The sequence below is a fragment of the Pinus tabuliformis genome, chromosome 4_1 (assembly GCF_031772625.1).
Source record: "Pinus tabuliformis cultivar Carrire ecotype Pingquan chromosome 4_1, CPIR1, whole genome shotgun sequence".
Lineage (NCBI taxonomy): Eukaryota > Viridiplantae > Streptophyta > Pinopsida > Pinales > Pinaceae > Pinus > Pinus tabuliformis.
Genome location: NC_142303.1, coordinates 567,293,516 through 567,309,293, shown reverse-complemented (window position 1 = coordinate 567,309,293; position 15,778 = coordinate 567,293,516). Strand labels below are relative to the sequence as shown.

The following is a 15,778-nucleotide window of genomic DNA, read 5'->3' as shown; positions in this document are numbered from 1 at the left end:
AAAATTAAAATTGAACTATAGAGATTAAAAGGGAAAAAAATTAAACACATCCATTTAATCTAAAAAGTCCCTTCCCATTCTTTTATATATATAAACAAATAAAAAATGAGGATAAATTATAATTCAATAACACTGAACTTCCAAATTTTAATGAAGATAAATTATAATTCAATGACACTGAACTTCCAAATTTTAATCATTAAATAAATAATGTCATATTTAATAAAAAATTAACTCACCATTTACTGATCTCACAGGTACATAATTCGCGACTTGACTTTGATAACAACTAAGATAAAAATGCCAATTTGATAGGGACCAGGTGGGTTGTGGGCGATTTGGCGTGGTCACAATAAAAATTGTCAAATCCGCATTAAACACACAAGCCACAGGAAGAGAGAAATAGAAAATGCATTTTATCCGCACAGTTGTGCTGGCCCAACCCAGTTTCAGTGCGTTACATAGTTTCTACATCTACAGGTAAGAAGGAGACGAGTGCCCGAAACATAGAACTGGCTTGGAAGGTACCACTTCGGCGTGCGTTAGATCCACGAGACAAGAAATTATTTCTTCTGCTCTATCTGCCTATCTAAATTTTCATCACCTTATTTGTATGTATCCATCCTGTTAATTAATGGCTGATTCAACAATCATTCCTCATCAATAATTCGATCCATCCTCCTCTGCGGGCACTTCCATGGATGTATCTCGCAGCACCAATTCAAATTCCAGTTACAATTACGAGGTGTTTATAAATCACCACGAGGAAGATGTGAAGAATACCTTGGCCAGTCAACTCTACCGGCGTCTCGATGACCGTGGATTCAGCGCCTTTCTGGACCGCGACGAAATGCAGGTAGGAGAAAGCATAGATTCTCAACTAGAAGGAGTCACTGCAACGCCTCTCTGGACCGCGACGAAATGCGGGTAGGAGAAAGCATAGATTCTCAACTAGAAGGAGTCATTGCAACCGCCGATGTTCATATAGCAATATTTTCTCCAAGATATGCCCAATCAAAATGGTGCCTTAATGAGCTCGTGGAGATGCGCAATCAGATGCAGAAAAGAAAAACTACAATTATTCCAATCTTTTATAATGTTGATCCTTGTGCTCTGCGGATCAGGACGGATGACGGCCAACATGGACTGTTGGGTCAAATCTTGAAATGCCTTGGGTACTCCGCGCGCAACAATGGAGTCTATGCTGAAGCCTTGCAAGGTCATGTAAAGAAAGGGAGATACCCACAAGAAAAAATTGCAGATTGGAAAAACGCATTGTCTGACGTTTCACTATTAAGCGGTTTGGAGCTAAAGATGCATAATGGGTTAGAACTTTTAGTCTTACTGTTCCTAATAGTTTAATTGTATTGATAAACGAGGTTTTTAGTACTTATGTTTGGTTTTGCTGTGCATAACCAGTGACGAAGGCAAACTCTTGGATAGCGTACTTCAACGGGTGGAGGAAAATGTTAAAAAACCACACTTGTATGTGGCTAAATATCCAACTGGTTTGGATGAAAAGCTACAAGATTTTGAGGAAACAGTGATCCTGCGGCAGCTACACAGCGGGGAGCCCAAGGTTGTGGGGATTGTGGGTTCTGGTGGTGTAGGGAAGACAACTCTGGCGACAGAGTTCTTTAACCGCAACTGGTCAGCTTACGGTAGATCTTGTTTTTTGAAAGATGTGAGAGTCGAAACTTTGCGTGACTTGCAGAATAAACTCCTCCGAGACTTGACTTCCCAGAATCTGAGAATAAGTAACATTGCTGAAGGTATATCCGCGGTGCTTTCTCGTTGTCTCCCGGATTGTAAGGCCCTTATAATTTTAGATAACGTCGATCATGACAGACAGTTGCATGCATTATTTTCACCCTTGAAGGAGGTTCTTAGTCACGATAGCTGAATCTTACTTACATCTAGCAATTGGGATCTTCTTTCAAGAAACGGTGTCTCCTTTGTTTACAAGCTGTCAGGCCTCGACAGAGAACAGTCAAAAAGGCTTTTCTGCATGCATGCCTTTCAGGAGTCTCAACCCCGTGCGGGATTTGATGAAGTGGTTACAAAGTTTTTGGATGCGTGTGACGGATTGCCTTTGTCTCTCGAAGTGCTTGGGTCTCATCTTTCTAACAAAGATTTGAAGTATTGGGAAGGCCAATTGCGGAAAATATCAGATTTAGTACTTCCCCGGGAAATACAAGACAGTCTTAAGATTAGCTACGACCGTCTTGACCCCCAGGAAAGAGAGGTATTCTTAGATATTGCCTGTTTCTTAATAGAAGAAGATAAAGATCAGGCCATAAGCGTATGGGATGGGTCTAGATGGGAAGGAAGTGTGAATCTTCAGAACCTAGAGTACAAGTGTATTGTGCAGATCGACAGTCAAAACCGTATAAGAATGCACAATCACCTCAGGGACTTGGGCAGAACTTTAGCTGAAGAGGAACTTCCTAAATATCCTCGTCGTCTTTGGCGCTGCAATGACAACATTTTTCATAATGCGTTTATCCAACCAAGTGTACGCGTTTGAATCTAATTTTCAAAGTTATATTCACAGAAATGTTCTGAAAAATTTAAAAGTATATTGTTAATACTGTTTAGCTCTGCAAGTATGTCCATATTGTTTTCTAACAGTTTTCAGATAACAATTCAGGTGCGCGGGATTAACAGGGTTGAAGGAGTATCTGACCAATCATTCCTCAACTCTCGGTATCGACCTTCCGTTGATATGAGCAAGTTGCATCTGCATCTGTTGATGGCTGAAGGTGATTGTTTGAAAAACATATTTGAGTTTCTGACGCAAACGGATCAGCTTGTATGGCTTTTGTCACACCTATTTTTACATATACATAAATTTTTTAAATATATATATATATGCCAACCTTGTAACTTAATGCTCACTATGATGATCCGGCCTTATGTGAGCACCTTACACTTTATAACTATAATTTACACGTTATACCTTACACATATGTATCATTGGCATACGTTAATTGGAATGCATAAAACAATAAACATTTGGTATGCATTAATTAAAGTTACGTGAAACCATGTCCATGTGTATCGTTGGCTTGAGTTCTATGCTATGGATCTCTGTTGTATTTACCACGCGGCATCAATCCAAACAGCACTATGTTTAAGTATATACACTGTTCATATTCAACACCTACCATAGATATTCCAACGGCACTGTATTAATAGGCGTGGGCTTTCATGGTCCCGCCGCAGTACTTATCCGGTGACAGGTCATACTTGCCTTTACGACGGTCCGTCCTTCCGGGCCAGGTGGCATGGCCTGGTTTCTCCAGCCATGTGACACCTTGGTAATGCCAATTTTGGTCTCACCGCCAGTGACTCCCGCCATACTTCAACGGCCCGGATCTCTTCCGGAGATCGGAGGGCTGGAGATCTTTCAAGGATTATCGGTGATATTTAAGCGTCTCTTCACCGTAGTTATTTGGTGTCTGTGGCCTTTGCGGACTAGTTCAATGTCCCTCCTCGAGCTCGACTCCATCAGACTCATTCCTTCAACCTGCAATGCTCCGGGGCTGCATTCCGCTCATAAACAATCCTCGCAGGTATTAACGATGTTTCTCTCAGTCTTGTATATGTTTTAACGGCTTAGTTATCACTGGATTATCACTTACAGTCTTTACATTTCCCTACCAAGTTTTGTGCAGCCGCTCTTGCTATGCTTCGGGCGAATCCCATGGTGACTTGCTCTGCAAACAATCCTCCAGCGACTCCAGGTATGATTCTCGGCATTCGAAGCCCTATTTACTTGGTATGGTTAATGGATATAGTTATGAATTACCCTGTATGGTCTGGTGCAGATCTCTGTTTTCAATATGGTCTTCTCATTCCGCTACCGGGTATTCTCTGTGGAGAACCCTTACAGTCATCTCGTTGCATAGATAGGTTATGACTGTGCTGTCCGGTTAAATGTTATTGATTGCAGAGAGGTTCTGGGTTTGTTATACCCGTCACGTTTTCTTTTCGTTTGGATTACAGAACCGCCTAGCGGCAAACTTGGTTTATTTGATGCGGTTGCATGGTTTCAGATCTGGCCTTCACGCGCAGATATAGTCATGAGTATATTGGGCTTGTTCCCTTATTCAAATGTATTGATATGTTTATGTTATTACTTCACCGTTCGGTGCAGTCATAAACTCTTCAGCCCTCAGGGCATTTTCGTTAATGAATTGATTTGTTTCAGTTTGGATGTCCAATACTCATGAACGGAGACTTAGGGTTTATATTTTGTACAGGTTTTATCTATTCTCAAACGGCATTCGCCTCGGCATTGTTAGGTTATAATGATAATCTTTGTTTATAATCTCTGTACTTCTAAATACTCTTATTTCACCAGTCGATTTAATATAACTTCGGTGAATGGTTAGTTTGACGGATAGCCCCTTTTTCCTGTGGAAAGGGTTTACCCTTCATGCACGGTTTCTGTTCTTTCGCACCGTTTCTCTGATTATTATGAGTATCTGTCGTTACAGTTGCATGCACAGGCTCTCTGTTTTAATAAGGTTATATTTCATTTTTGCTCGCATGCACAGGTTCTCTGAATTAATAAGGTTATAATTCATTTCCAGATACATGCTCCCGTCTCGGGTTTGATATAGATGTCTTCCATTTTGTTTGCATGCATTAAATCTGGACATGTATTTCCACAGTGATCATTTGTTGCTATAATACACAGAACGTTGGAATATATTCTTTCTATATTCAGTTATAGCTCTATAACACAGATTTGTTTTTAGGTTTATACCGCAAGCACTGAGACTCGATAGAAACTCTTTAATGAAATCTATGGTTCTCTATTCCACCGTTCACCAACGCTCTCTGTGCAGAGTCATTTGCTGGACAAACATGGTTTATTAATGACCTAAGTTATCTATTGGCTCATCAATTCTCCGTCGCGGGATTACTTCCGACTACAGTCGGTGTTTTCTTTTACAGCAGAGGTTTAAACCCTCATTCGAATGTCGTTCCACAACATTCACCTCAGACCACAGGTTATAGAGTTTACTATTGTTTAATTGCTTCAATGTCTGTTAGTTTTGATTAATAACTCCTTGGCTAATAGGGTTAGGTCGAGACTGTTACCCAGTAACCAGTCCTTGGGTAAGACTTCTTTATACCCATATATAACCTTGTTTCTATATTTCTGTACCGTTTATTCTATCTGGGTACTAACTCAGACCGGGTCCATTAACTGACAGTTTTCTTAAAGTTTTTCAAAATGCACATTATGCTATCCATCACAACAGTAATTAGGAAACAAACATTCTTTTCCTATTTAAATTACTGTAACTTCCATGCACATTACTTTTTCCTATCAGGGACTACCAGTTTGGAACCGTACCTGATTACCTCTGTTAGGAATGGTTTTGTTCAACAAATAAGTCACCTGAGCTTTAATTCTGCTCTCCACCCAGCCATGAGATCCATCCCTCAGATGGAATTCTTCCCCCGAGCCATCCTGCAGGCCTCCAGCCCTCAACAGGATTTGTGCACTCTTTGTGCCAGGTTATCTGGTCCTAACCAGACTTAACCCTCTTTTCTCTTCCTTTTCTTTTCCTCTTCTTGGAGAAAGATTAATTTTTCCTTTGTCTGTCCTTACAGCACAGAATTCCCTCAGTCATGACTTTTCCTGTTTTGGAGGGTAGTTCCATCAGTTATCACAACTGATCATTTTCTTTAAGATTCACCTCTTAGAGGCTGCCAGCAATTCCAAAGAAAATATTTAAATTACTTAATCAAAATAGTTTGCCACAGTTTTGTTTAAAACATAACAACAACTGTATTAGTCTTTTACCACAGTAAACTTTCAAATTTACATAAATCTGGGGTCATTACATCTCCCCCTCCTGAGATTGGACATCGTCCCGATGTCTGTCCCCTTTAAACAAGTTTGGGTAAGCTTCTCTAAGGAGTTCCTCATCCTCCCAAGTGGCCTCCTCTGGTCCATAGTGCTGCCACTGTACTTTAGCTTGGGAAATAACCCGTTTCCGCAGCTGCACTTCTCTCCGGTCGAGAATGGTCAGTGGTTCGACCAGAACCTCGCCTTCCGGCTCGACCTGCAATCAGCAACAGATTTAATTACTTTTCAGTTTAGAAACAACGCTTATCTATAGTGACCAGATTACTTCTTACCCGAACATTCTGCCATTGAATCACATGTTTAGGATCGTAAACGTATTGCTTTAATACGGATACGTGAAACACATTGTGAATCCTAATATGGCTTGGTAGGGCAAGTTGATAAGCTACCGGCCCCACTTTTGCCAAGATCTGGAAAGGTCCAAAGTAGCGAGGTGCTAGTTTGGCACATCCGCTCCACTGCAAGGTACTCCTTCTTGGTTGGATTCTTACAAATACATGATCCCCAATCTGGAATTCCTTAAATCTTCTCTTTCGATCAGCGAAACTTTTCTGTCTGTCCTGAGCGGCTTTTAAGTTGGCACGCACCCTTTTTACCGTATCCTCCATTTCCTGGAGCATATCAGGACCAATTCGCAACCTGTCCTCCGGTCCACCCCAGCTTGCGGGTGTGCGGCACTTCCGCCCATACATAACCTCGAAAGGACTCATCTGTGTTGAGGAATGATATCCATTGTTATATGCAAATTCGACCAGATGGAGATAATCTTCCCATTGGGTTGGCTTCATCATAACGCATGCTCTCAGCATGTCTTCCACAACCTGATTCACTCGTTCTGTTTGGCCATCTGTTTGGGGATGATAAGCTGTGCTAAAGTTCAGCTGTGTTCCCAGTTCAGCAAACAATGTCCTCCAAAAGGTTGATGTAAACTTGACATCCCGATCGGAGATAATCACCTTCGGAAGTCCATGCAATTTGAACACATTTTGCATGAAAATATGGGCAATTTGCACAGCCTTATATGTCGACTGCACAGGTATGAAGTGTGCTGCCTTACTCAGCTTATCCACTACCACCATAATGGAATCATTATTTTTCTTTGTTTTAGGCAGTCCAGTTATAAAATCCATGGAGATAGTCTCCCATTTCCATTCCGGAATGGGTAAAGGTTGTAACAGCCCTGCTGGGTGCATGTGTTCCGCCTTAATCTGCTGACATTCTAGACATCGTGCTAGATACTCAGCTATCTCCTTTTTCATTTTTGGCCAGTAATATTCTTTTCGGAGAGCGGTAACCATTTTCTGGTAGCCCGGATGTCCAGTATAATGGCTGGTATGAAATTCATTCAGAATCAGCTTCTTAACACTGTCTTCATTGGGTACATACAGCTTTTTATTAAAGCACAACATTTCAGCATCATCTAGTTTATACCCTTGTTGTATTTCCTTACCAGATTGCTGCTGTATTTGCTGTTTAATGTGCTGATAAACAGCATCTTGTTCAGCTGCTATTTTTATCTTTTCCAATAGAGTACTTTGCCACTTACTGACCGAAATCTTGCACACGCACTGCACCTTTCGACTTAATGCATCCGCTACTCGGTTCTCCTTCCCCTTTAGATGCTTAATTTCAAAGTCGAACCCGCTTAAGAAGTCAGCCCAACGAGCTTGTCTCGTATTTAAGGTGGGTTGGCTGAAATAGTTCGTTAAGCTGTGGTGGTCTGTTAATAACAGAAATTTTCTGCCCAAAAGGTAGTGTCGCCACATTTTCAGGGCATGAATGACAGCAGCCAGCTCCAAGTCGTAAGCAGAGTATTTCTGCTCGTGCTCTTTCAGCTTCCTAGATTCATAAGCAATGACTCTTCCTTCTTGCATCAGCACCCCTCCCACACCTTCTTTACTTGCATCCGTGCAGACCACGTAATCCTTATTAGGATCAGCTATACTTAATATAGGTGCGGTAGTGAGTAAGTGCTTGAGCTGTTCAAAGCTCTTCTGGCATTCTGAGGTCCACTTAAATATTTTTCCTTTCTTTTGCAAAGAGGTGATAGGGTATGCTACCCTCGAAAAGCCTTCGACAAATCTTCTATAATAACCCGCTAACCCCATAAAGGACCTAATATCTGCCACGTCCTTTGGTATAGGCCACTCCATTATAGTTCTGATTTTCTCAAGGTCTACTGCGATTCCTTCCTTGGTGATTACATGGCCCAAATATTGTATCTCCTCCTTGTAGAAATCACATTTACTAAACTTTGCATATAATTGATGTTCCCGCAAAGTTTGCAACACCAATCTAAGGTGTTCCTCATGTTCCTTTCTTGATCTGCTGTAAATCAGAATGTCATCTATGAATATCAGCACAAACTTGTCTAAAAACCGATGAAACACACTGTTCATCAAACACATGAAGGTAGCAGGTGCATTGGTCAGCCCAAAAGGTAGCACCACGAATTCATAATGCCCATACCGCGTTCTGAAAGCGGTCTTAGCGATATCTTCCTCTTTTATTCTGATCTGATGGTAACCAGATCGCAGATCAATTTTAGAGAATACCGTTGCTCCCTTCACCTGATCAAAAAGCTCGTCGATCCTAGGCAAAGGATATTTGTTTTTGATTGTAAGCTTATTCAGCTGGCGATAATCAATGCACATCCGAAAGGTTCCATCTTTCTTTTTGACGAACAGCACTGGGGCTCCCCAGGGTGATACGCTGGGACGGATGTAATTTTTATCTAACAGCTCCTGCAGTTGCATTTTTAATTCTGTTAGTTCTGGTACACTCATACGGTAGGGTGCCCGTGATACAGGTGCTGCCCCTGGGATCAGCTCAATAGTGAAATCCACATCCCTTTTCGGTGGTAATCCCGACACTTCCTCGGGAAAAACATCTGCAAACTCCTGTACTATCGGAATGCTACCCAACATAGCAGTTTTGTCTTTTTGATTTGCGTATCCCACCTGAATAGCGTAGATTTGACATTTCTTCTTGATGCACTTAGCTAGCTGAGTTGCTGTAATGGGTCGGATCTGCACAGGGTGTCTGATTCCTTGCAACTCCCGCTGCTCTCCCAGGTCATCCTTGTAATAGATGGTCTTGGTCTTGCAGTTCACTAAGGACCAGTGCTTCTCCAGCCAGTCCATCCCAATCAAGATATCATAGGAACCCAACGGTAATACATTCAAATCCGCCACTATTGGCTGTCCTGCTATGGCTAAGGAGCAATTATTTACTTTGGCCAAGACTCGTCTCTTGGCTCCTGTAGCTAGTTGGACCAGCCACGGATTCCTGAACTTTTCAGCTTGCAGTTTACACTGTTCTACTATTTTCGGACTAATATAGCTTAAAGTAGCCCCTGGGTCTATAAGAACAGCTATGTGAAAGTTTGAGATTTTACCTTCGAATTCAACCATAGATGGCTGGTACTCCGCTTGGCGGTCCTCTAGCGCTGCATTGATTCTGGGTACACTACGTGCCACGTCCCCAACCGTCGATGCTTCATGAATCTGGGATATCTGGTCTGTCCCTTTTCTCTGTGGGCAGTTTTTAACATAGTGAGGTCCTCCACAACCCCAGCATTGCACTGGCGGTCTGGTCATCCCCTCACCTTCTGGTCTAACAGACTGCTCATTTGCTTTAGATTCACTCATTGGTCTAGACCAGGGCGCATTCCTTGCAACAGGTCTACTGCTTAGTCCTTTACCAGCACCTTTATTCCCACTGCTGCGACTTCCTTTACTGCTCCCAACCACCCGACCGCTTCTTTTCTCATTCCATCTTTTGCTTGAAGTGTCCCCCTTCTGTTTACTCTGCTGGTAGCAGATTCTCGCTTTACGGATGGCCTCATCCATGGTTCTAGGATTATCGAATTCAATCCTTTCCCTTATATATGAAGGTAAGCTGCTCACAAACCTCTGAACCTTGGCTTTCTCCTCCTTGATGTAAGGTACATAACGTAGCAGCGAGGTAAAACGGTTAATGAACTCGTCCATGGTCTGCTGTCCCAGTCTTAAGTCGTGAAATTCCCTTGCCTTCTCATCATAGAAGCGCTCAGTCAGGTACCTTTCTTTAAAATATTTCTGGAACTTTTCCCATGTAATGGTTCGTTCGCTAACCCCCTTGACAATCTTGATTTCCTCCCACCACAAGGTTGCCTTACCTTGTAACTGAAAGATTGCCAATCTTGCCTTCAGATTGTGGTCGTACTCATACAACTGAAAATACTTATTCATATTGATCAGCCAGGCTTCCGCAGCTTCCTCCTGTTCACCATCAAAATGTGGAGGTTTAATCTTTCGAAATTCCCCCTGCAGTTCCATTTTCTGACGTTTTGAAGTTTGCTGCTGAGGTGCATTATCAGAGTGATCCTCCTTATCTTCAGAATTTTCAGGTTCCATTTGATAGTTTTGCTCTTCTGTCACCCTTTGCTGTTCTGCACTGGGGTTGGACAGGGGTGGGTTCTGCCTGTCCGACAGGCTCTTCAGAATCTTTTCCTGTTCAACTGTTAAACGTGCGTTGTCCTCTCGCAACCTTGCCATCTCATTTTTCAATTCCTGGACAGTTTCCAGGATTGCAAGGTTGGTACTCCGTGATTCTGCACCCAATTGCACCCACAGCTCTGCATTCTCTTGAGGGTTACTGCCGGGTCCTTGCATTTTGTCTCCTTTCTGGTTTAACTGCTAGCTGTTGCAATTCTGTATTTCATTCCAAATAAACAGAACACAGTTAAGTACATTGTTAGCTTGCATAAGTTTGCTTGGTGTACCCTTCTGCATACTGAATATGTTCTACCTGAGGCCACAGTGTTGAAACTGGGCTCTGATACCAATTTGTCACACCTATTTTTACATATACATAATTTTTTTAAATATATATATATATGCCAACCTTGTAACTTAATGCTCACTATGATGATCCGGCCTTATGTGCGCACCTTACACTTTATAACTATAATTCACACGTTATACCTTACACATATGTATCATTGGCATACGTTAATTGGAATACATAAGACAATAAACATTTGGCATGCATTAATTAAAGTTATGTGAAACCATATCCATGTGTATCGTTGGCTTGAGTTCTATGCTATGGATCTCTGTTGTATTTACCACGCGGCATCAATCCAAACAACACTATGTTTAAGTATATACACTGTTCATATTCAACACCTACCATAGATATTCCAACGGCACTGTATTAATGGGCGTGGGCTTTCATGGTCCCGCCGCAGTACTTATCCGGTGACAGGTCATACTTGCCTTTACGACGGTCCGTCCTTCCGGGGCAGGTGGCATGGCCTGGTTTCTCCAGCCATGTGACACCTTGGTAATGCCAATTTTGGTCTCACCGCCAGTGACTCCCGCCATACTTCAACGGCCCGGATCTCTTCCGGAGATCGGAGGGCTGGAGATCTTTCAAGGATTATCGGTGATATTTAAGCGTCTCTTCACCGTGTTAGAGTTATTTGGTGTCTGCGGCCTTTGCGGACTGGTTCAATGTCCCTCCTCGAGCTCGACTCCATCAGACTCATTCCTTCAACCTGCAATGCTCCGGGGCTGCATTCCGCTCATAAACAATCCTCGCAGGTATTAACGATGTTTCTCTCAGTCTTGTATATGTTTTAACGGCTTAGTTATCACTGGATTATCACTTACAGTCTTTACATTTCCCTACCAAGTTTTGTGCAGCCGCTCTTGCTATGCTTCGGGCGAATCCCATGGTGACTTGCTCTGCAAACAATCCTCCAGCGACTCCAGGTATGATTCTCGGCATTCGAAGCCCTATTTACTTGGTATGGTTAATGGATACAGTTATGAATTACCTTGTATGGTCTGGTGCAGATCTCTGTTTCCAATATGGTCTTCTCATTCCGCTACCAGGTATTCTCTGTGGAGAACCCTTACAGTCATCTCGTTGCATAGATAGGTTATGACTGTGCTGTCCGGTTAAATGTTATTGATTGCAGAGAGGTTCTGGGTTTGTTCTACCCGTCACGCTTTCTTTTCGTTTGGATTACAGAACCGCATAGCGGCAAACTTGGTTTATTTGATGCGGTTAAATGGTTTCAGATCTGGCCTTCATGCGCGGATATAGTCATGAGTATATTGGGCTTGTTCCCTTATTCAAATGTATTGATATGTTTATGTTATTACTTCACCGTTCGGTGCAGTCATAAACTCTTCAGCCCTCAGGGCATTTTCGTTAATGAATTGATTTGTTTCAGTTTGGATGTCCAATACTCATGAACGGAGACTTAGGGTTTATATTTTGTACAGGTTTTATCTATTCTCAAACGGCATTCGCCTCAGCATTGTTAGGTTATAATGATAATCTTTGTTTATAATCTCTGTACTTCTAAATACTCTTATTTCACCAGTCGATTTAATATAACTTCGGTGAATGGTTAGTTTGACGGATAGCCCCTTTTTCCTGTGGAAAGGGTTTACCCTTCATGCACGGTTTCTGTTCTTTCGCACCGTTTCTCTGATTATTATGAGTATCTGTCGTTACAGTTGCATGCACAGGCTCTCTGCTCTAATAAGGTTATATTTCATTTCCAGTTACATGCTCCCGTCTCGGGTTTGATATAGATGTCTTCCATTTTGTTTGCATGCATTAAATCTGGACATGTATTTCCACAGTCATCATTTGTTGCTATAATACACAGAACATTGGAATATATTCTTTCTGTATTCAGTTATAGCTCTATAACACAGATTTGTTTTTAGGTTTATACCGCAAGCACTGAGACTCGATAGCAACTCTTTAATGAAATCTATGGTTCTCTATTCCACCTTTCACCAACGCTCTCTGTGCAGAGTCATTTGCTGGACAAACACGGTTTTTTAATGACCTAAGTTATCTATTGGCTCATCAATTCTCCGTCGCGGGATTACTTCCGACTACAGTCGGTGTTTTCTTTTACAGCAGAGGTTTAAACCCTCATTCGAATGCCGTTCCACAGCATTCACCTCAGACCACAGGTTATAGAGTTTACTATTGTTTAATTGCTTCAATGTCTGTTAGTTTTGATTAATAACTCCTTGGCTAATAGGGTTAGGTCGAGACTGTTACCCAGTAACCAGTCCTTGGGTAAGACTTCTTTATACCCATATATAACCTTGTTTCTATATTTCTGTACCGTTTATTCTATCTGGGTACTAACTCAGACCGGGTCCATTAACTGACAGTTTTCTTAAAGTTTTTCAAAATGCACATTATGCTATCCATCACAACAGTAATTAGGAAACAAACATTCTTTTCCTATTTAAATTACTGTAACTTCCATGCACATTACTTTTTCCTATCAGGGACTACCAGTTTGGAACCGTACCTGATTACCTCTGTCAGGAATGGTTTTGTTCAAACAAATAAGTCACCTGAGCTTTAATTCCGCTCTCCACCCAGCCATGAGATCCATCCCTCAGACGGAATTCTCCCCCCGAGCCATCCTGCAGGCCTCCAGCCCTCAACAGGATTTGTGCACTCTTTGTGCCAGGTTATCTGGTCCTAACCAGACTTAACCCTCTTTTCTCTTTTCTTTTCTTTTCCTCTTCTTGGAGAAAGATTAATTTTTCCTCTGTCTGTCCTTACAGCACAGAATTCCCTCAGTCAGGACTTTTCCTGTTTTGGAGGGTAGTTCCATCAGTTATCACAACTGATCATTTTCTTTAAGATTCACCTCTTAGAGGCTGCCAGCAATTCCAAAGAAAATATTTAAATTACTTAATCAAAATAGTTTGCCACAGTTTTGTTTAAAACATAACAACAACTGTATTAGTCTTTTACCACAGTAAACTTTCAAATTTACATAAATCTGGGGTCATTACAGCTTTGCTGAGGGAAGTGTCCGGCTTTGCTGGAATAAGTGCCCGGACACTTCCCTGCTTTCTTGGCTTGGAATCCAGAAGTTGAAAGCTTTGCGAATATCCGGCGGCGAATTGGAAACAACATGGTGCGATAGGGAAAGTGTGGTAAAGTTTTTTTTAGTTTTTTTTTTTTTTAAGAATTCGCAGAGGGGTGTTAATGCTTGTAGATGTGTTATTAAATTAAATTGAAAAAAGTTGAAAGATAACAAATACATAATGTATATTTATGTTAAAAAATTTCAGTTGCGAATAAAACTTGTGGTATACGTTTTAAATTTCTAAACATTTAATAGATCTTGTTAACATAGACCTCGGGGCTGTCTCCTGTGTCGATTTGCAGACGCAGACAAACTACGGCGGAGATTCAGGGGAAGTTCAGCATATTAGTTTGAATGACTGTTCAAGCTCTGAGTTCTTGTCGTCTTACCCCCTTCAACTTGAACACTTAGATCTGCAGGGGACGAAAATAAAGGAAGTTTCATTTCCTGAAGGCTTTTGTCCAAACCTAAAACATCTCAACCTCAGCTTTTGTCGTGAACTAAGGGAGGTTGGAGCGTTGCCAACAGGGCTAATATCTTTGAACTTGGAAGGAAGTACTGCTTTGAAAAAGATAAGTGGGCTTCCTGGTCTTACAGAACTTCGACGGCTGGACATCAGCGGGTGTAACGAACTAGAGGAGCTGTCGGGGCTTGACACGTTGCCATCGTCGTTAGAGGTGAAGGGGATATCTGAATGCAGAAAGCTGTGTATAAGAATATCGAAAGGGAAAATGAAACTTGTCGCAACTAACTTTTGATCCAGTTAGGAAAGATTTCATTTTCCCCATTTATATTCTGCACCATTGTATTTAAAATGGTCACAGCAACCATATTGTTTTTACTAGTTTCTTTGGTATCCAAATAAAAAATAATCCTAATCAGGGATTATAATTATAATACATGTTCATTGAGACTCACTGGTAAGCGAATATCAAATCAGTGATTATTGATACATGTTCATTGAGACTCACCACTAATCGAATATTAATCAGTTTCGTTAAATTAATATATAATATCTGAAAATGTTAAATTAGAGATAACTTATAATAAAATGTTTCAGTGGTTTGAAGATTTATTATCCAATAATTATTTCAATCACAATATACCCATAACGCATATATATTAACATAGTTAATTATATTGTTAGACTGAATAGAATTTCTATAAACCTAATTTTACATTACAAATCAAATAATATATATTATTATTATAAAACCTACACAACCACATAAAATTTAGTATTTTTTTTAACAATGAGTACTCTTTATATTAATTCCGCATCAGCAAAAGAGATTTACAATTCATATACATCAATGGGCTTCAATTTTGTCATTTGCAGACAGTCAATCCATGTCCAATTCTCTCTGATCATTACAAAAAGAGACAATACTTTATTTATTCTATACTAAGATATACCCCACAAAATTGAGACAGAAGGAAAACACAGTAAAAACCAGTCATTACATTGGAAGTTTAAGCATTAAGATCAGCACAGGGTTTAGATCAATGCCCAAGTTCTGGACTTCAGAAAGGGATTTTTGTTCTTCTAGACTTCAAAAGGGGAGCTTTGTTCTTCTGGGAGGATGCTAGACTTGGCCATTTGGAGATGGAGATCCCTGATCATGCTACACAGTGAACCGACCTCGTCCTCAAGCCTGGCAATCTACTTGCATTTGTCCTCTATTACATCAGAGTTTTCACAGGCTATCGCATTTTGACGGTGCAGAAAACCTTAATGTCAAAGAGCTCTGTTTTAATCTCTGCGAGCTCCTGGGCACATTGCACACATATCGCAGGAGTCACCGGAACCAAGAGTGGTTGCTTTCGGCTCATTGTTAGATTATTAACATAATTTTCCACCACCCACCCTAAACGTACAAGCTGACTGCCTCAGGTTCCCGTAGCCATCCTCTAAGAGCGCCACTGCAATGCAGGGCAAGCACAAAAGGCGGACCATAGGAAATTCAACTCACGATGTG

At 41.2% G+C, this 15,778-nt stretch overlaps 1 protein-coding gene and 2 long non-coding RNA genes across 8 annotated transcripts; all 3 read left to right on the top strand.

Moving 5' to 3' along the window:
• Positions 1-697: 697 nt before the first annotated feature.
• LOC149177147 (disease resistance protein L6-like) lies at positions 698-2,527 on the top strand. The gene is made up of 4 exons (XM_089421677.1): positions 698-927; positions 1,125-1,325; positions 1,420-1,882; positions 2,024-2,527. The coding sequence occupies exons 1-4, from the start codon at positions 698-700 to the stop codon at positions 2,525-2,527; spliced, it is 1,398 nt and encodes a 465-aa protein (XP_089277803.1).
• Positions 2,528-3,465: 938 nt separating this feature from the next.
• Positions 3,466-4,780, top strand: LOC149177146 (uncharacterized). Of its 3 annotated transcripts, none has more exons than XR_016258744.1 (3): positions 3,466-3,575; positions 3,678-3,746; positions 4,009-4,780. It is a non-coding gene; the product is annotated as an uncharacterized LOC149177146 (long non-coding RNA). The 3 variants fall into 3 exon arrangements; XR_016258742.1 differs by having other exon boundaries at positions 3,472-3,575; positions 3,668-3,746; positions 3,831-4,615; XR_016258743.1 differs by having other exon boundaries at positions 3,472-3,575; positions 3,831-4,589.
• Positions 4,781-11,355: 6,575 nt separating this feature from the next.
• On the top strand, positions 11,356-14,070 carry LOC149177145 (uncharacterized). Of its 4 annotated transcripts, none has more exons than XR_016258741.1 (3): positions 11,356-11,478; positions 11,581-11,649; positions 13,725-14,070. It is a non-coding gene; the product is annotated as an uncharacterized LOC149177145 (long non-coding RNA). The 4 variants fall into 4 exon arrangements; XR_016258740.1 differs by lacking the exon at positions 13,725-14,070 and adding an exon at positions 11,734-11,882 and having other exon boundaries at positions 11,362-11,478; XR_016258739.1 differs by having other exon boundaries at positions 11,373-11,478; positions 11,571-11,649.
• Positions 14,071-15,778: the final 1,708 nt, after the last annotated feature.